The 20,764-nt window shown below is 60.4% G+C and overlaps 1 protein-coding gene across 7 annotated transcripts; it reads right to left on the bottom strand.

Annotated features, from left to right (window-relative positions):
* Nucleotides 1–208: 208 nt before the first annotated feature.
* Nucleotides 209–20,763, bottom strand: PIGQ (phosphatidylinositol glycan anchor biosynthesis class Q). 7 transcript variants are annotated; one of them, XM_059897486.1, is made up of 12 exons: nt 20,677–20,749; nt 18,070–18,135; nt 14,759–15,457; nt 12,841–12,972; nt 12,582–12,702; nt 10,893–11,019; nt 10,432–10,585; nt 10,187–10,298; nt 9,493–9,573; nt 8,830–8,944; nt 7,240–7,301; nt 6,168–6,403 (listed from the first exon to the last, which is right to left on the bottom strand). In XM_059897486.1, exons 3-12 carry the CDS (start codon nt 15,445–15,447, stop codon nt 6,251–6,253), a joined length of 1,746 nt encoding a protein of 581 aa, XP_059753469.1. In that variant the 5' UTR covers nt 15,448–15,457; nt 18,070–18,135; nt 20,677–20,749; the 3' UTR covers nt 6,168–6,250. The 7 variants fall into 7 exon arrangements, with proteins under 7 accessions (XP_059753470.1, XP_059753469.1, XP_059753467.1 ...); XM_059897484.1 differs by having other exon boundaries at nt 18,070–18,641; nt 20,677–20,741; XM_059897483.1 differs by lacking the exon at nt 20,677–20,749 and adding an exon at nt 18,486–19,203.
* Nucleotide 20,764: the final 1 nt, after the last annotated feature.

The following is a 20,764-nucleotide window of genomic DNA, read 5'->3' as shown; positions in this document are numbered from 1 at the left end:
TGGTGGTCCTCCAGCTCCAGAGACGACGGCAGCACCGGCTCTGAGCCTCCTACCCGGGGAAGAATCGGGGTCAGGCCGGGTGGGGGACCCAGGAGGGCCCAGGAAGAGGGTTAGGGCGTGAGGCTCTGAGGCTTGACCAGGGGGCCTCGAGGAGGAAGTGACTTTGGGGTTGTTTACAGAATGGATGGGTTATGAAAAGCCTATGAAGTCGTGCGAAGATACAGTTTTACTCTGCAAGATGGAAAGTGAAGCAAAATAATACCTTTTTCACATATCAGATTGGCAATGTCGCATGTGGGCCAGGATGTGGGGAACAGCTCTCTGGGAGGGAGGTTGAACAGCCTAATAATTCCGTATCTCATTGAGCCTGGAGAAATTCTCAGAAATGAGCTCAAAGAATTTCACTGTAGCGCTGTGGTGATGGTGAAAGTAGTGAAGCCATCTGGAGCCCCCGATAGGGTGCCATTAAATCAACCAGGTTCACGCAGCCCCTTCGATGAACAAGGTAAGATGCAGGCAATACTGACCTGAGAAGACAAGCAAATGATAGTACAGTATATCCAGTGCAACTTCAACGATTATGCTTTAAAAACTTAACAATTCATTTCTTTCTAGATTTACATATAGCGAAATGTTATGTATGCACAGGATAAAACCTGGAATGATGCTCACCAAATGGACAGCATCGTTTCCTTTGGGGTTGGAGGTGGAGAGTGATGTTCTCGTCATTGATAACATTTTCACGAGAACATATTCACATATGACATGTAATTGACAACTAGTAACTCAAAAAGTTCAGCATAAAAGTACCATACAATGCAGCAATTCCTCTCCTAGAGGAATGAAAATATACATTTACACAAAAACTTGTGCATGAAAGTTCACAGCAGCATTACAACAGCCAAAAGGTGGAAACAACCCAAACATCCATCAACAAATCAATGGATAAACAAAATGTGGCTTATCCACACAATGGGTTTTCATCCATAAAAAGGAATAAAGTGCTGATACCTGCTACATTTCATTTATGTGAAACTTCCAGAATAGGTAAATCCACAGAAAGTAGACTAGTGGTTGCCAGCGCCTGAGGGAGGGGGAAATGGTGAGTAACTGCTTAATGGGTACCCTGTTTCCCTTTGGGGTGATGAAAATGTTCTAAAATTGGTGATGGTTATACTACTTGGTAAAGCTATTAAAAATTATTGAATTGCACACTTGAAATGGGTTTATTTTATAATATGTAAAATATGCTTCAATGAAGCTGTTGAAAATTATAAATCAAAAGGATACGTTGTCCAAGCTGAGCCACTAGACTCAGCTGGACGAGGCACTGAGGGTGTGTGCTAGGGAGAGGCCACGTGTGAGTTGGGGCTCCCTAAAAAGCAGGTTTGTGCAGAGAGAACAAGCACATCATAGTGACCAGGCCCCGAGGGCTGCACCGAGGACAGCTGGGCTGGCACATCTGCCCAGCAGGCGAGAAACAGGGCAGCAAGAACTCCTCCCAAGGGATCACTGAGCCTGGGCTGTGTCTCCAGCAGCAGGTGGTCTTCACAGAGAGCAGACCCCTGCATGGGTGGGGCACAATACCAAGTGACCACCCCCTGCAAGCTGCAGATAACCCTCACTGGGCAGTGAGCCATGTGGACTCTGCTGTTTCACTTTGGTGGGGTGCCTGGGGAGGCTTCCTGAGGAGCTGGTCCCTCTGTTGGGTGGGCAGCAAGCACCTGGGCCTTTCTCACCTGCCTTCAGGGAGAGGCTCTCCTGGTATCCTGGCCCTCTGGGACATTCAAGGGCAGAGGCTGGCCAGGGATGGGCAAGGCCACCTGCTCATTCGTAATCCACGGAGTGGCCAAACCCTGGATGCTGGCTTACAGCAGACACAGCCCCCAGCGTGTACAGAAAGGGCACATGCACCCACAACACAGTGTTTACAGAAACAACAGCCAGTGGGCGGAGTCTTGTTAGCCTTCAGCTGGTGGGGGCGGGAAGCCGAGTCCCCACCACCTGCCACCCCCCAACCACGGCCAAGCTGGCCTCTCTGGCAGAGGTCACTACACCCAACCTGGAGCCCGCCTCAGCCTGGCTTTGCCTACTCCCTGCTTTGAAGTCGCTGAGGCCCCTCTCTGGGGCTGGAAGCCATGTGGGGCTGACATGTCCTCGGTTTCTGAGGCTGCCCAGAAGGGATGGTGGGTGAGAAACTATTATCATTCCACTTTGCAGAGAATTTAAACCAAAAGCACCCTTTGTACATCAGGACTTCCCCTGAAGGGGCTCCAGCAGCTGTAGGCCCCGCTGCCTGGTTCTCCATCACCAGGGACGAGGTGAGGCCGGCTGGGTCCTTCCCAGCACAGCTTGTGCAGCAGGCGTGACCATCCCTAGAACCTGTCCATGGAGTCTGATCTTGGGAGCAAGACTCAGCAACCTCTGTCAGGTGCTTCCTGTCCTCCTGATTTACTGGTTTCCTGTGCTGCTCCAGTTCCCTCTGACCTCCGACCTCCCAACCTCAGAGCAGAAAGGCACCGCAGGAACCCACAGGGTCTGGGGCAGTGGGGCCCAGTCGAGGGAGGGATGGCTGGAGGGGTGCCATTCCCTGCTGTCCAGGAGGCCCTGTGGGTGGAGGAGCTGGCCTCCAACATAGCTGCATGCCCTTCTGCAAGGACACTCTGGGACCCACTAAGTGCCAGGCCTGGCCCAGGGGACCTTGGAGGAACCTCAGGCCAAGGACAAAGCAGCCCAGAACAGCCCTCCGCTCGCAGGTCCTGAGTCAGCCCTGCGAGGTGCCCAGGTGTTGCGTGGTCGAGGGTAACCCTGGGCCCCTCTGAAGGCCCCGGAGGTGTCTGGTGAAGAGCCCTGACAGTCTCCCCTGCGGTTCCCACACCCACTGGCTCCGAGCAAGGATGGGGGCCAGGCCTCCAGACCCAGCCTCTGTCCAGGAGGGAACAAACGAGTGGTCTGGGGTGTCTCCTTCCCCCCACTCCAGGATACCCAAAGCTGTCCACTCTGAGAAGGGCCTGGGGACCACCCATTGGGGCAAACAGACCTTGGCCCTGGTGCCCTAGGAGCTCTCACACAAGTGTCAGTTACTTGACCCCCAGTCCAGGCCTGCTGCCAGGAGAGGCCCCACTCAAGTCCTACAGGCAGAGGGCGCAGAAAGCTGTGTGCATCCGGCAAGAATCAATAGTGGACGCTGCCAGCTAGTGGGCCAGAGGGGGAGGAGGGACGGGACAGTCACGTGGTCGAAAATATCTCTGTACTAATCACTTGTTATGTAAAAGGGAGAGTAGCTTTACAGAGGAGAACCTGGTGGGTCAGGTTGACGTCACTGGTTTGGGCAGACACGGTGTAGAGCACAGAAGCTGAATCTCAGAATCATCAGACGAACGCCACATAGGGACAGGCTGCCAAGTGACTGGCTGGATCTTTGAGGACCCCAGTGCTGGGAAAGGCAGAGACGGGCTGTGGGGTGCTTGAAGGCAAAGGGTCCTTGAGACTGGCGCCCAGGAGCACGGGAAGCGAGGTGGCCCCACCCATGCTCCTTGCCGTGCCCTGGTTACACAGGTCAGTCCTTGGCCTTACAAGATATACACTGGGCATCTTAGGAACACAACTGGGGCAACTGATGATCAGATGGTTTAGAAAAGTTAGAGCATGAGCACGAAAAAGCAGCTGTGGCAGAACATTAGCCCCGGGGAATCTGTTGAAGGTTGTGATGTGCTAGCTGTTTCTTTGAGTTGAAATCACATCAAAGTAAGTTTTCAAGGACAGGAGGGAGCTGGCGGGAGTGAACTATGTGGCTCAGACCGCCTGCTTCAGCAGCTCACCGCCCCTCTCTGAGCCTGTCTCCACACTGGAAGAGCACCGGGCCCTTCTCTGTGGGTGGCTGTGAGGACCTGTCTGGGAGGTGGTGGCCCCAGCTGAAAGGGGAATCGTCCACTTTTCAGGGCAGCCTGAGGGTCAGCCTCGGAGAAATTGTAGGACAAGGCTCTGCCAGGTCAGCGTGGCAGGGTGGTCAGAGCCCTGGGTTGGGGATGAGGGGCCACAGATGAAGGCTGTCCCTAGGCAAGGGCTGTACAGGTCCAGGGACGACACACAGGATGGGAGCAGCCTAGGACATGCAGGTGGCACGTCTTAGTGGCTGCTAGTGGCTGGAGTGACCACTGTTCCCTCGGCCAGCTCTGGTGCCAGGCCTGGGCTGGCCCTCGGGAGATGGGCAGGCAGCCCCTCACCTGCCACGAGAGTGACAGCTGCCAGAAAAGGCCTGGAACACAGCCACCACTGCCCAGCAGGCTGGGTGGAGCAGGGGAGAGAATTCAGCGGGAGGTGAGGCAGGCCCCATGTGCCATCTCCGTGTCTTGGCATCTGGTGACTGGGAAGGTGGCCCCAGAAATGCAGGTGATGGAGGCTCTTCTCAGCAGGCTCTGGGGTGTGGTCCTGCCCACCAGGACCCATGTGGGGCCCTCTGCTGACCCTCAGTGGTGATGCAGGCCTGGCAGTTGCTGAGTGACCTCTTTGGGCTCCAACCCCTTGCCTCCATAGCCAGTACAGCAGGCACAGAGGAAGCCACCTGAGGGTCCCTGGAGGCTGCAGGTCAGGCAGAGTCCATCAGGGAGAGCCCCTTCCTGCGTGGAGTCCACAGGTTTCAGGTGGTGACATATATATATCAGAGCTCACCCCTGCTCCCAGAGAGGTCTGCACCCCTGCCCCCCAGCCCCCAGCCCTGCCCTGGGAGCTCCTCACACCACAGCAAGGCCAAAACTGGAAAGCAAGTGGCCCTGGGTCCATCCATCCACCCAAGGACATCTTCAAGGGGCCAGAGCCTACGTACACACGCACCAGACCTGCAAAGAGGCCTGCTCTAGGCGACAGGGAGCCCAGTGCCCCGCAGCTTGGCAACAAACAGGAAACAGGCATGGTAGTCATCTCAAGACAAACAGTGGGGGCCAGCTGTCCTGCCACCCCAGGAGAAGGGGCGCCTCCCCAGACCCACTGCCCACGTGGTGATGGGAAGGCAGAGCGGCACACTCCAAATACATGGGAGGCTTTATTGTCCCAGCAGAAAAGACAGAGCCAGTACCCCTCCTGCCCGACCCTGGGCTGGTGGGGACTCCCCCAGGCCCCCTCCCACTGTGACCCACAGCCAAGGAGCGTGGGTGACAGAAGTGGACAGTCCCAAGTACCTGGGATGGACAGAGAGCGCTGCCCCGCCACCTACAGCATGATCATCTCCAACACCACGATGACACACCGTATGTGACGCCACCCGCATCTTGAGGCTTCCTCCCCCTGGGGATTCTGGGGCTCACACCCACACTCAGATTCTGCTTGCGGCCAGCAGGCAGATGCAGCCTGAGTGCTAGGGCCCCTCCCTGGGGGCTGCAGGAGCATCTGCCCAGGAGAAGCCAGTGAGCGAGATGGAAGATTTGCAGGGGTACAGGGCAGGAACGGGGCAGCCGGGTGCGTGGATCTCTGCTGACAGCTCCAGGCACCCCATGTGGCCTGGCTTCACACAGGGACACCCAAAGCCCTGAGGGCAGCTCCTCCTGCAGAGCAGTCTCTCCAGGAGCATCAACAAGCCTTGTGCGAATCAGGGCGTGAGGGGCGCTGCTGCCCAGCTTCCTGGAGCTGCTGGACTGCGCTGGGGGTCAGCAGTGGCTTGGATCCCCCAGACTGGCTGGCTGTGGCTCCACTGAGACAGCTGGAAGGCACTGGGGACCCAGGAGGGCATCCCCCAGGGAAGGAGATGCTTAGGGGCGAGAGTCTCAAGGACAGTTGAGTGCACCCTGGGAAGGATCCCCTCCACCCCATGACAGGGTGGGGTGCCAGTGAGCAGCCAGAAAGACCTGCCAGCCCACCCCACTGGGAATGGGCATGGTGGGCAGAGGCAGGGCTCTGCACCCCCTCCTAAGGTCTGGGTATAGACTGGGGTGGGGGGCAGGACGGGGCTCCTGGATAGGCCTGGGGGGCCGGTGTGCACCAGGTTAACTGTGCCATCACAACAGGTCAGCAGGGGGTTCCCGAGGCAAATGTGCTGGTGCTGGAGCGTGGGCCGCTGGCCTGGCTGGCCGTTCCCGCATCCTCCTGCTCACCACTCCCACGACCTCAAAGTCAGGAGGAAATGCAACGGGCAGGGCCCCGGCAGGGCCTGCAAAGGCCCCAGACAACCAGGGGCAGGAAGGCAAAGAGCAGAACCACGTGCTACCCTGACACCCTGGCAGGAGGTGGTGCTGGGCTGGCTGGTGGCCAGGGTCCCTCAGTCCTGCTTGTCCCCTCTCTGCCTCCAGGGGTAGATGAGCTCCCCGAAGAACAGCTTGCGGCACAGGGAACCCCAGGAGTGCTTGGGGTGGCAACCACAGGTGGGGAGGCGGTAGGTGTGCACCACGCGACTGTAGGGCAGGGGGTTTATCTGGAAGCACAAGGGCAGCGGTCAGCCGGGACACAGCCCCCAACTCCCTGGGAGTCCAGCTCTCTAGGCCCGGCAGGCCTTCGTGGGGGGTCCCCGGGCTGGACAACCATGGGGCAGGGCCAGTTCTGTGCCAGATGCGCTCTCGCCTGGGGTACACGGGGGTCAGGGTGAGCGGCCTGGGAGGCAGGCTTGGGCCACGGTCAGGCATGCTCTGCTCTGGCCCGGCTGCGGGGCGCCGACCCCTCCATTCCAGGACTCACTCAGCTCCCTGGAGCCTCCTCAAGTGGGAGGTGTCTCAGGACACCCCCGAGAAAACCACACAGGGCCCGGCTGCCTCAGCATCTGACCTCTCCCCTCAGGCCAACCGGACACCTGCATCCAGCAACACAGGCACCTGGCCTGCTCCCTCCCGCAAGACAGGCCCCAGACTGCTTAAGATAAAGGAGCTCAACAGAGTAGGCCTCAGGTGTGTCCTGAGGCCTTTGCCAAGTCTCTGCTATTCCGCCTGGAAGGAGAGCCCGGGGGCCCAGGGCAGGAGACAGGGATGCAGGCCCAGCAGGCAGGTGCCCTGGGTGGTTGAGGGTGTCTGGCACAGCATAGGGAACCCCATACATGGGCCCTGCTGGGGGAGGTTCCAGGCACAGAGGATCATGGTGCCCAGAGGCCTTGGGGGTGGGCGAGCCTCCCCCGGGCCCCACCCCTCAGCTCTGCTGGGCCCTCCTGCCTGCACCTCACCCAGGCCCGTGAGGCCCACACCCAGGGCGGCACAGAACATGCCTCAGAACATGGGCGGCCTCATGGCGGGCAACAGCATGAGGGCTGCGTGGAAGCCTTACCTGCATCAGGAGGCGGAGGGGCCTGCCAGTCTCGTGCTCCAGGACTCGGAACTTCACACCGGCTGTAAGGAGAGCAAGGTCCCCGTGAGGGAGGGTGGCCCTCCAGGGCTCCCAGGGCCCCGCAGGCTGCCCCCACCAGCGCTCCTGCTCCGAGCGGCACTCGGAGGGCTACAGGCTGCCCGGGCAGCAGCTCGCCTCTCCAGCCCATCCTTCCCATCTGCCTCCTTGAGCTGCAGCCTGGCCCTCGTCAGGGCCTCCTGCAGAACTGCACTGAGAGACCAAAGCCATGGGTCTGGCAGGCGGGGAAAAGCCGGCAGGTTGTGCTGCTTTCTGAGTAGGACGGGGGTTTTCCCAGAGTGGACGAGGCACTTGCTGGGTGGTGGGCACCCTGCTGGCATCTCAGTGCCTTCCAACTGCTGTGTGCACGGCTGACTCAGGGACCCACCTCACTCTGGCCTGCGGTGTGGGCTCTCAAGCCTGGGGATTCCCAAGGCGGAAGGTTCTTGAAAGGAGAAACAGGAGCTAATTATCAATTGATGAAGAGGCCCCAAGGCAAACTCGGTGGAGAGAAGAGGCGGCATCTGTGGCCTTTTATGTGAAGTTAAAAGGACTCTGCTCTAGCCGTGAGCTGAGGGCTGGGAGAGGAAGGTGCCGGGTCCGGGCTCTCCACCTGCCTGCTTCCAGGCATGCTGAAGTGTGGGTGGGGGCTGGGGGACCAGGGAGCATGGGCAGCACTACACATGGGCCCCTGGCCTGGGCCACCTGGGGGTCTGTGGAGAACGTGGCTTGGAAAAAGGGTTTGAGGACATCCAGCGGGCAGACTCAAGGCCCAAAGCCCAGGGAACATGCACATTCATGTCTTCTGACTCGGAACTGGCTGGGAGCAGCAGCCGTGAACTCTGGCGTGCGGCCGAGCTGCCGGTTGCAAACTAGTCCAGGGCCTCCTGGGCATGCTGGTCAGCTCAGGGGCCGTGCCAGCAACTCCTCAAGTTTCCCGTTATGTTCAAAGCCCCTGAACTCGATGAGCCAAACCACAACTCAGTGACCAGTTGGGTCAGGCCTCCCTAGGCCTGCCGTGGGGACAGCCTCCCGTCAGGGGGATTTGGCCAACCCGTGGCTGGTGTCAGCATGCAAACAGGGGCATCGCCTGCAGAGGGGATGGCAGGAGCAGCTGGGCTGGTGCGTGTTGTCCCCGCAGGTGGTGGCCTGCCGGGGGCGGGGTGGGAGGCACGCCTGTCACACAGCTCTGGCCAGCCCGGCGTCCTCCACCCTGGCCGGTCCCCTCCAGGAGGAGGGGCACCAGCAGGCACACACAGCTCCACACAACCACACGAGATAGGTCTTTTCTGAGCCACTTTCAGGCACCACCTACAGGACTACTGCAGACAGACCTCAGAGCAAACGTCCACACTCGTCACAGGGGAGGCTGAGGAGGCGGGAGGGCTACCTGTGCGGCCTCTGAACCTGAGGGCAGGGGGCCTCTCCCTCCAGCTCACGCCCTGGGACCAGGCTCTTGTCCTCCCTGCCCGCCCCACACACTGCCACATCCAGGGCCCACAGGTGCGCCGCCTAGCCAGCACGCAGACCTACCCGCGAGCCTGTAGGGCCGGCAGAGCCGGAGGCCGAGTGAGTACAGCGGCAGGGAGTTGATGAGGTCCACAAGCAGATGGATCAGGCCCTGCACAGTGACCACCAGGAGCCGGAGCTGCATCACAGACAGTGCTCAGGGTCTCTGACCTGGGACTCTGGCCACAGCCACACTGCATGCCCCTGAGCAGAACAGCCTGACGGGTCCCAAGAGGAGGGCAGGGACCCTGCCCTGAACCTGAGGTCTGAGCACAGGGAGGCAGGGAAGCCACAGGCTGGAACGGTCTGCCCTGCTGCCAGGTCAGAGGAGGTGGTGCTCCAACCCAGGGAAACGTGCCACTGGGCCCTCAGCCCAGCCACCTGGGGGCCACTCCCCTCCTGCTGTCTGTGCTCGCCTCCCCCATACCACGGGAGACCCCTGCCCTCCGTGAACCCAGCTGCGTGTCCCAGAGCAGTAGTGGGTGGTGTCCCCCCCGGGTGGGACCCCTGCCTGTTCCAGGGCCAGCACACACTGCCCAGAGTCCAAAACAGCCACACCCCATGTGGCCGGCAGGGATGGACGACCTGCCCACAGCTGCTGGCAGTCACCACTCCAAGCACTGTGGGCTAGGTCCACTGGCCAGGTGACACGCCCAGCACCCCCATGGTACACAGCACTTGGCTCACCAGTGTGAACACCAAGTAGTACAGGGCCGTGGTGGGCAGAAGGAAGACCAGGATGGTGAACAGCAAGGTCCCGATGAACAGCTACAGGGAGAAAGGATGCAGCATCAGCAAAAGTCCCGTGCTGGGCGACAGCCCTGCCAGCACTAGCCACACCCCTGCTACCCATCCCACCAAATCCATCCTGTAACTGAGCAGAGATGGAATGCCTGCCGGCTTCCTGAGACCACTTGGGAAAGCCTGCTCAGGACAGCTCTCTCCAGTACTGGGAGGGACACCTGCCTCCAGACCCGGTGACGCGTGGGGTGACAGGGGTTGGGGAGACCAGCTGACAGGGTATACAGCCTGTACACCAAAGACAGAAGGGTGGTGAAAATTAGGCAGCAAAAAACATGCCCTGGAAGGCAGCACTCAGGGTCCCCGTGTCAGGTCTGAGCAAGCTAATGGGACTAGCCAGAGCCAAGCCCCGTGCGAGGTCACCTTAAGCGCCAGCAGCCCTGTGGCCTCCCGAGAGCAGGGTCCATCCCCGCCTGGGCAAGGTTCTGCCCTGTCTGAGGCCCCGCATACACCCTACCCCTTGCAGCTCCCCGCACACCCCGGAGCCCTGCAGAACAGGAGTGAGGCTGCCCCTTGTGGTGCCTGAGCAGCTGCACCGGCCCATCTGAAGGGGCAGCTGGACTGGAGCTGGAGCCGGTACCTGGTCCAGGTCATAGGAGCAGGAGTCCACGCGCTGGCGCAGAACATTCCACTTCTTCCCTCGGAACAGGCGCCAGAGTGAGGACAGGCCATGGATCTTCAGGCAGTATAGCCTGCAGGACGTGGTACCATCAGAGCTGGGCTGGTGACCCCATGCCCACCCGGCCCCGGAAGCCTGTCTGTGGTGCCCAGGGCTCGGGGGGCTGCACTGTGTCAGCCCGCAGGGGTGGGGGGTTGCACACCCACCTGGCGCCATAGACATAGAAGCAGTAGATGTGGAAGGTGAGGAGGGCTATGATGTCTGAGAGGATGGACAGGGCGACCGTCAGGCCCAGGCAGGCTGAGAGGCCCACATGCCACAGGATGCGCTCAATGAAGGGGGACATGAGGTGGATGTAGCCTGGTGGGATGGGGGTCAGCCTTGAGGGGGGAGCCCAGGGAGGTCCTGGTCCCCCCAAGTCCACCATGAGGATGGCTGCCCCAAGCTTCTGGAAACTGTGAGTGGCCAGCACAGCACAGCAAGGCTCCACACACGGGATGCTGGGTCAAGAGGAAGCAGAGACCAAGGGGACAGGGCCTGGCTGGGCCCCACTGCCCCCCCTCAGCTAGGGTCTGTGTCCCTGGGGGCATGGGCTTCAGGAGCCAAGGTGTGGGTCAGTGGGGCTGGGTGAAACCCTGAGGCGGCCCGCCTGACCACTGGGACTCACTGATCCACAGGTGGATGTGGTACAGGAAGAAGCGGCCCAGCACCTGGTCCAGAGCCCGGTTCATCTTGAGCCCAGCGGGTGCGCCCATCAGCCACTGTAGCAGATGCTGGAGCTCCTCGGCCACGTGCTGCAAGGACACACGAGGGCCACACCGTCCATCAACTGGCCCCACCCCGGTTACCCATCTGGGTGACCCTGCGTGAGAGTGAGGGGGTCAAGCCCATCAGGGGCCCCCGTAGCAGGCGGGCGGGGCGGAGGTGGGTGCTGGAGGGTCCCGCAGAGGTAAGAACAATGTCAAGTGAGGACCAGAGATAGCACAGGGACCCTCACAAGCAAGCAGAGAGGCCAACTACTGTCCTGGCCGCCCCAGGAGGAAAGCTGTGCCAGCCCTGGGGGGCAGGCCTGCAGGACTCCTAGCCTCATCACCAACACTGAGGCCACAGGACCGACATCCCTGCCCCACAGTCTGCCACCTCCCTCCCACGTACCAATGCAGGCCTTTCCCAACCCTGGGTGAAGGCCTCTGCCGTGTCAGGAGCAGTGAGAAGGGGAACAGAATGTTCTTTATAAATAGACCTTATTTAATATTTAAAGGATAAGAGCTTGGCGGCAGGAAGAGGCTTTCATTTTTAAATTAAATATTTATATTTCTGAGCAATTTTGCAAAAGGGAGGCCTAGGATGAAGCTGGCCAAAAGGCAGAGCATGGATGAGCAGGGCGAAGCAGCCAAGCCCCCTCCCCAGCCCCTGGGTCCTCCCTCCTCCCTCCTGGGCCAGGCCTCCCTGAGAAGCTATGGGACTCTTGGCCTGTAGGCGCTCCTGCCTGCAGGGTCCTGGCCTGGCCACAAGCAGGCCCAGTGCACACTTGTGCCTGGACGCTGATGACAGCAGGCAGCGGCTGAGCCCACAAGGACCTCGCAGCCAGGCTGCAGCCGCTCTACCACACCCAGGGCCAGGAGCCCCACAGAGGCCTGGGCAGAGGGGGTGGGGGGGTGGGGCACTGAGGGACCAGAGGGGCTGCCCTAGGCAAGAAGACAATCTCCCAACAGAAGTGACAGGGCCTCCGAAGGAGGCAGAGAAGACGAAGGCTCAGAGCCAGCATGGACAGACCGTGGGAGAATGACTGTGGAAGGGAGAGGAGGCTGGGGCAGCGCCCAGGCCCTGGGAACGGTGCACAGACTGTGCAGGGCAAGTTCAGGAGCACAGCCGATGAGCTGGTGCCTCTGGCTCTCAGCATGGGAGCTGCAGAATTGGTGCTGGGAGCAGGGTGGGAGGCTGAGCTTGACCACACAGACACCTGGACGCACACAAGGTCTCTGTGACGCTGACTGTGCAGAGCGCCCAGGCCGAAAGTGAGCCACCCCGAAGAGCCAGGAGAGCAGAAATGGTCATGCAAGGTGGGGAGGCAATGGGGATGCCATGACACTCAGCCTGGCAGGGACGTGGCTTCCCCTAAAATCTCCAACACAAGGGTGCTCCAAACAGGCCACCTTCAGGAAGAGGCCAGGAGCTGGAGGGCCCGGGTCTACACAGCCCCACCTATTCTGTAAGACACAGCAGCTCCTAGGGGACTTGTCTGGGGTCAGGGGTGAGCTGCTCTGGCTGGCTGAGGGGCCTCTGCTGCCCCCAGGAAGGGTCCTGCCCCTCAACCCTGGGAAACAGGTGTTCAAGTACACCTCAGCCAACTCACGTCAGCCACAGGGATGAGGGCATCAGCCAGCTGCCCGATGAGGTCCTTCCTGTGGAGCCAGGACAGCAGCATGAGGCCAAGGGCCACATCCAGGAGCACAGAGACAAGCATGTTGGCCTTCCTGGAAGGAGGGGTCCAACAGGAGCGAGTGGTGAGGGTGGCATGGCCGGAAAGGGTCAGCTTGGGCAGGCCTGCTGTGGGGAAGGGGCTGGGCCCATGGCGCGTCTGGCCACTGTGGAGACCAGGGAAGGCCCCTCACCTCATCAGCTGGGCGGGGTTCTTAGCCTTCCGGGTGCTGAAGATGAGTGTGAGCTGCTCCAGCCGGTGCCTGAGCTGCTCACACGTGGAGAGTTTGCTCCAGATGAAGGACAGTGGCCACAGCTTGAACACCCTGCGGAGGAGGGGAGAAGGATGGGCCTCCGGGTCCTCTGGGGTTCTTCTGCCCGCCAGGGAGGGAGGGCCATCTCAGCCATGGCCAATATCCCTCAACGTGCAGAGAGGAAGGGCCCTGGTAGCCCCAAATACCAGTAGCCACACTCCTGAACTCGGCGGGGCGGGGACATGGGGAGAGGACCCAGGTGGGCAGCCCAGCGTGGGTTGCGGTCGCTCACGACCATCAACTGGGAACACAAGGTGCTGACTCCAGGCACTGAAGCTGAGTGCCTGCAGGACGGGTGTCCGTGTTGAGGGTTTCAGCTGACCTGACTGTCCAATGAGACTGATCTCTCACGCAGCAAAGAAAGCACCAGACACTTCACAGACATGCAGGCATTGAGGGGAGATGTTCTCAAGCAAAGGTGGAGAAAGCGTCCAACGGCAACTCAGAGGCTGGCTCCCACCCAGAGCCCCGCTGCTGGCAGGAGGGACCTCATGCAAAGTGCAGAGCCGCCAGATGACCATGCTCAGGCCCTCGGGAGGAAGGAGGTCTTGACCTTGAAGGTTTGAAGCTTCTGTCCTCAGCCAAGCCACTCTGACCCAATTCCAAGAGTGAAGTGTGGTCCGCACTGCACCCCCCGTTCCAGTCCAGTGGAAGGCAGCCTCGCATGGGCTGCAGAGACCCCCATGCAGGGTCTCCCTGAGGTTCAGGCCAGCCCTGGGCAGCAACAGCCATGCCCCACATGGACGTCACAGGGCTCTGACCTCTGCCAACAGCCAGCACCTGCCTACCTAAGGGGCAGATCGGGATTCAGGGCACTCGAGCGGTTCAAAACCTTTCTTGCATTCTTTGAGAGCTGACAAAAGGAACTTCTCTTCCCAAAGTTGCACCCAGGCCCAGACACACTTTCACACGATTCACTCCAAGGGGCTGTGAAGCTCTGAAACCCACCACGCAGGTCAGGATACCCAGCAGCCCCCACAGCCCAAGGTGGTGTGCACACATAGCTGCTGGGGTCTCTTTGCAGGGACAGGCCCAAGCGCTCCCAGAGCCCCTGGTGAGCCGGCGAGGCCAGTCCCCAAACCTGACAGCCGAACCCCTGGACCTGAAGATGCAGCACAGTTGTCCCGTACCAGGTGGTGCCACCAGGGAGGTGGCTTCTCACAGAGACAGGGTCCTGTGGCTAACTCGCCAGAACATCCGCGTGCTGCCCCAGCATCCCCAGGGCCCCCAGGGGCTTTTACAAATCCCTCAACCAGGCCCGCAGCCAGGAGTGTTCTGGTAATTCTAGAGAGCGGCCCAGGCTGGGGACCACGCCCCCAGCCCCCCAGACAGCGAGTGGATGCTGTCCCACAGCCTCCCAGGGCTGCCTCTCCTGCGAGGCCGAGGCCAGGGAAGCAGGTGGGCCTGTGGGTCTGCAGGAGGACAAGCAACTCCCCAGCAAGGCAAACGGTGGCCCCTGCGCAGCAACAACCCAGGTCTGTTCATCATCTAATTCTCCTTTCAGAGGCCTGAGCTGTCTGAGGGTCACCATGTATCCCTACTCAGTGTGTCCCACGCAACAACAGGGGCTTCCAGGAAGCCTAGCTTTGCCACAGGAGCGAGGGGCACCAGAACAGAAACCACCACTAGGGTGTCCTCTGAGCTACAGTGGGGAGGGAGCGTGGGATGAGAGCCGGGGTGCAGGGGGCAGCCGTGAACCTCAGAAGGGCCATCTGGGCCTCCATGACCCCTGCACACCAAGGGGTGGGCCTAGGCCTCAGGGGCCCGACTCTCCCTCGCCTGGCCCAGGGGCACCTACCGACAGGCGCTGGCAGCCGAGACGAGAGACAGCAGGCAGGCCAGAAGCAGGCAGACAGGCCCTGCTGCCCACTTGGCCAGCTCCACGAGGATGCTGGCCTCCACGCCCTCTGACTGCCAGTGGCTCAGCCGCACGGGGCCCTCATCGAACCGGTCACTTTGGAAGAGTGCCTCGCTACGCGCCACTGTGTCAAAGACAGCAGCCAGGCCCCCCGCGCTGGCTGTGGTGTCCCCAGCCTGGCGGTCGGGCAGGACCGCGGGCGGGTGCAGTTGGGACAGCAGCACCTTGCGCTGGTCGTAGAAGATAAGCATGACCTGGTCCTCGCCGGAGGTGGCATGGGAGGTGGGCCCCTGCCAGTGGGTGGCCTTGCAGCTCCAGGACTTGCTGCCTCTCTCCCGGCATAGCTGGAACCAGGGCTTGTGGGAGAAGATGGCGCCCAGGCCCTCCAGGAAGTGGCCCAGGCTCTCCTCCGGCTCCTGCCGGCGGTGGCACCAGGTGCCCAGCACAGTCACGCCCACCTGACTGGCCTGCTGCACCTGGGCCAGGAGCTCCTTGACCTGGATGGGTATGAAGGGAAAGTGCACCACAGCCAGGACCACGGCACTGCGCTGCTCCGGGACCCACCGTCCAACCAGGAGGCCGCTGTCCGCCGAGGCACAGCACGTGGGGAAGAAGGCCTTGAGCACCATGCCGGGGCCGCTGGAAGAGAGGAGGGGCTCAGCTCAGAGCTGCTGCCGCTGCCACTGTGACCCGAGGACCCGGGGTGGCTGGCAGTGCTGGGGCTGCAGGTCCTGGCCAACAGGTGGCCCTGACAGACACATCCACGTGGCCACTGGGCCCACAGGTGGGGGCGACCCAGTTTTGGGTCTGGTCACGAGGCTGGCAGGGGGGCCCGGTTGTCCATCTCTGCCCCTGGCTGCTGTGAGTACAGGCCCAGGCAACTCCCATCCCTACCCTGAGGCAGGGCAACGCTTCCTCACTCCAGACACAGGCAGGCTGATACACGTGAGGTTCCGTGACCTGCTCACCACCACTCACAGGCTGTGCTGGGTTGAGCACAAGGGTTTAATTTTTTTTTTTTAATAGTAATCTTTTATTTATTTATTTTTTAATATTTATTTTTGGCTGTGTTGGGTCTTCGTTTCTGTGCAAGGGCTTTCTCCAGTTGCGGCAAGCGGGGGCCACTCTTCATCGCGGTGCGCGGGCCTCTTCACTATTGCAGCCTCTCCCGTTGCGGAGCACAGGTTCCAGACGCGCAGGCTCAGTAGTTGTGGCTCACGGGCCCAGTTGCTCCGCGGCACGTGGGATCCTCCCAGTCCAGGGCTCGAACCCGTGCCCCCCACACTAGCAGGCAGATTCTCAACCACTGTGCCACCAGGGAAGCCCCAAGGGTTTAATTTTTGTTTTTAGGGAACTGATTAGTTTTTGATGTGTAGCACATGGAAAAATCTACAATCTCATTAACAATTAAAGTAATTTAAATTAAAAATCGAACAAACCTTGATTTACTTACTAAGCTGGCAAGAATAAAGATGAACATTTAAACAAATTGCCGCTGAGCTGAGGGAAATCAGACGCGTGCACACTGCTGGCAGCTGTGGGCATTGGTACAGGTGCCCCAGAAGATGCCTGGGGACATGCCTGGTGCCAAAGCCCACCTCCCTTCCCAGTGAGCCCCCTGGGGGAGGCTTGGTGCTCAGGGAACAGGTTCAGCTCCATGGGGCTTCTGCTTCTACCCCAACCCTCCAGCCTGCGGCTGTGCCCATCCTTCCCTGGGAGCCCCATCCTCTTGTCACAGCTGAGCACCTCCTTCAGGACTACCTATTCCCCCAACCAGGTAGTGTTCTAGAAATGGGGGTGGGAGAAGTTCTCCAGCCCTGGAGAATGGCTGAGGGGACACCAGCCTTCCCAGGACCTCTGAGCAGCAAGGACATCCCCGAGCACCTGCGATTCCTGAATCCTGCAGGACTGTGAGCCCTGCCTTGCACAGGAGCCAGCTCACTGCGGATGTGGATTCTCAGTAAGCACCTCATTTCCCACCTGAGCACTCCTAGACAGGGCCTGACGGGCAGGAGGTTCACCTTGGTGAGGGTTCACCTTGGAGCTCGCCCTTTCCTAGACACTAACGACCCCGCTGTGTCAGCACAAAGGGCAGAGCAGCTGCCCTGAGCTAAGGTCCCCAAGTTGGAGCTACACCTGAGAGAGGGACACAGGCCCCAGACAGAGCCTGGCCCTCCAGGCCCCAGTGCTCAACAGGCCCTCGGAGAGAGGGGGACAGAGAGGGACGCACATGTTGGGGAGGTGCGACATTGAGGGAGCCCTTTCCTGAGGGTCAGGGGGGCTCTGGAAGGGGCCTCAAATGCCCAGGGCTTAAGAGGCAACTGGTAGGACTTCCATGGTGGCACAGTGGTTAAGAATCCGCCTGCCAATGCAGGGGACACAGGTTCGAGCCCTGGTCTGGGAAGACCCCACATGCCTCGGAGCAACTAGGCCCGTGTGTCACAACTACTGAAGCCCACGTGCCTAGAGCCCATGCTCTGCAACAAGACGCCACCGCAATGAGAAGCCCATACACCGCAACGAAGAGTAGCCCCCACTCGTTGCAACTAGAGAAAGTCTGCCCACAGCAACGAAGACCCAACGTAGCCAAAAAATAAATAAATTAATTAAAAAAAAAAAAAGGCAACTGGTGAAGCTGCTTTCCTCCCCTGCAGTCCAGAGCGGGGCTGGAGGGGCGAGGCTTCTCCCACCTGTGCGTGTTGACAGAAAAGCGTCCCTCTGAGTCCAGCAGCAGCTGGACTCCCAAATGCCCCTCCCCCCCAGAGACCAGAGAGGGCAGGCAACATGGGTGTCAGCAGGGGAAAGCCTGGAGCCCAAAGGCAGCCCCGGGGCTAAGTTCCTGTGGCCATCAGCAAGGGCATCAAGGACCACCTTGTCTTACTGACACTTCTGCACAGGCATCGTGAGAGGCACAGAGCAATTCTGCCTGTGAGGATCCCAGTACATCTCGCTTGGTGACCACCATGGGGGACCAGCCATCATGGTCCAAGCCTCTCAGCACCAGCCTGTCGGGACCCACCAGCTCAGCCAAATGACACAATCACACCCTGCTCAGGGACTCCTTTCACAGGAGCTAAGGAAAACTGCCCAGAGCTACTGTCAGAAAATAAACACAACTGGCCTAACAGTGAGCAGATGCTCTGGGCGAAGCTGGTTACACGGTGGGTTCACTTTCAGAAAATTCACTGAGCTGTACACATACGATCTGTGCACTTTCTTTGTGTGTTTTATGCTTCATCTACAAAGTTTACCTTAAAGAAAAAAAAAAAGCTCCTCATGTCTGGGGAAGAGCGGAGGGCAGAGGTTGGTGTTCCCATCTGTGGGGTAGTGAGAGAGAACTCTTAAATCACGGGGTAAGTTCCCATCCCCACCCCTACCTCAGCCTCTGGGAGTGACCAACACAAAGAAGTCTGCTCAGATCAGACAGCCAGGAAAAGATGAAAGAGGAGGCAATCGATAGCAGAGGTGCAGATGGGAGAAAGCGGGGCAGTAACACGGGGCCGTGTGCATCTTTAAAGACTGTGATAAAAACAAGGGCACAGGCCTGGGAAAGCTGCCTCTGTTATGAATGACACCTGGTTCCCTGTGACTCAGCCCATTCCAGATCAGTCAGGCCATGCAGTCACTAGAACGACCCTCCCCGCATAACCTGAACTCAACCATCTACCTTGTGAAGTGGACATCCTGTCATCCTCCACAAGAACTGATTCAGGGCAAAAGCCCAGTTATGACTGGCCAGGGACATCTCACTGGCTAAAACAGTCCTCTGCGGAGCCTCCTGGTCACCGCTCCTCAGTAGCTCACAAGAATTCATTGTTACTCCCTGTGTTTGTGTTTAAAAAACAACAAGCATTCAGTAAAGAATGCTCTTCCCCTCTCTCATTTCAGAAAAATGGACACGAATGTAGGGCTCTGGTTTTTGCCCTGTACTGCAGTCAGGAACAACTGTAAAGCTCTGACAGCCAGTTCCATTGACCATGAATGCCCATCCAAAGGGTCCACAGAGGGACCCGGGTTGGGATGGGCCAGAGGGAACCGGCCGGCCGGCCGCCCTTCACTCCACAGGGCTGGGGTCCAGACTCCCCGCCAGGGCATCCACGCGGCCCGGCCACAAACTCAGGGCTGGGCGGGCGGGCTCCTGCAGGGGTTGGCGGGTCCTCACTGCCCTCCCAAGTGTGAGGCCCACCCTGGCCGGCGGCCGCCGGCCGGTGGCGTCCCCATTTTACAGATGAGGAAATAAAGGCTCCGAGAGGCAAAAGGCCTGCGCCGCCTCCGGAAGGAGGCTCCGGAGACCCTCGGGCTCCCGGGCCTGCTCCCGTGGCCGCCGCGGCAAGAGTCGGGGCCCATAGCCCGGAGGGGGCGGCTCCCCAAGGTCGCGCCGCAAGGACGCTGGCCCGCCCCCCGATTGCTCACCGGCTGCTCCCGGGTCCGCGCCCTCAGCTGGCGGGGTCGGGATGGGGTTGGGGACCGCGTCGGGCGGGCCCGGGCGAACAGCAGCGCTCGCAGCCCCCAGCCCCGCCTCGGCGGCGCCGCGGGACACGAGCCCCATTTCCGTCCGCTCCCGGCGTTGCCGCGCGACGGTCCTCCCCCAAAGGTGCCCGGGCTGCCCGCCGGCCCTCGCCCGAGCGTTCCGTGCACGCAACGTTCCGGTCCCCGGAGCCGGTGGCCCGTGCGCGCAGCGCCCTTGTTCCTCCTGCGTCCTTGTCCTCCCCATGCCCTGTGCACAACGTCCTTGTCCCCCATGTCCTTGTCCCCCTCGCAGCATCTTTGTTCCCCCTCCAGTCTACCCACAGTGTCCCCAACACCCCTGCCTTCCAGTTCCCCACCTTCCCACAGCCACCAAACCTCCCCCATGCCTGGTTTCTTCATCTGAGGGATCCAGTAGACCTGACATTTGAGGGTCCCAGACCTCACCTTGTCTCCACCATCCCAGGGTGAAAGGACCCCCAGGCCCTGGATGGGGTCCCAAAAGAAGCTGCCACCCCAGCCCCAGACTGGCCCCTTCGCACCCCAGTCCCTGCAGAGGCCAAGTGAGCTACGAAGGTTGGAGGGCCAGCCCAGGGTCTGAAGCCATCTGATCTGATGGTCAGGAGGCGTCCCTGGCCCCTCCTGTTCCAGGGGACAATACCCCTAGCACCAGCAGCAACTACTAAAGTTTACGGAGCACCTGCCCCACACACTTCCTTACACTGACCCACTTAATACTGCCCCACCTTTGCAGGGGCCGGGACATATGGAGGGGACCTTGTCTGGCAATGGCCTAAACCACAGACCCCTGAGACCATCCCCTCACCAGCCCCCAGGGGCAGGACTAGGCACTGGCCCTTTCCCCTGAAGACCACCCACTGGAACTAGGAGCCTGGCTGGGCCCCTGACTCAGAGTAACCCCACACACCCCCTACCCCTTCCGGCCTCATTTTCCTGCTATTTTTAAGCAGCAGGAGTCTGTCCTCACAGGAAGGCTCTTCTGCACTTGACCACTGCCCAGAACTCTCCAAGCAACCCCACCCATGAGCTTGGAGCTGTTTGATCCTCATTTGCAGTGGAGAAAATGAAGGCTCAGACAGTCTCACATGGGAGAAGTGGACCAGGAGCATGGAGGCTTCCAACCCAGCCATGTGTCACCCCAGGGCACCTCTGGGGGGGCCCCTCCTCTGCTCCCCCCTTACCTCAGCTGGGCCCAGAGAAGCTTCAGGAGGCTTGGCACCTGGGGCGCCTCTGAAAATGGTGGACAGTGCAGGGCCGCGCCCCTGCCCAGGCTGCCCAGCCCAGCCCAGCCCAGCCCAGCCCGGCCCTGTCTGCCCAGCCACACCCTCCCTGCCTGCCTCTGTCTGATTAGGAGGCTGGGGCTGGGGCACCTGGTGAGAGATCCTGCCTGGGTAAGTGCTGGTAGCTGGCCCAACACGCTGAAGATCTCCAGGCTTCAGCTGCCGGCCCCAAAGCGCA

Source organism: Balaenoptera ricei, chromosome 15 (assembly GCF_028023285.1).
Source record: "Balaenoptera ricei isolate mBalRic1 chromosome 15, mBalRic1.hap2, whole genome shotgun sequence".
In the NCBI taxonomy this organism is placed as follows: Eukaryota; Metazoa; Chordata; class Mammalia; order Artiodactyla; family Balaenopteridae; genus Balaenoptera; species Balaenoptera ricei.
This window is presented reverse-complemented; position numbering and strand designations above follow the sequence as displayed.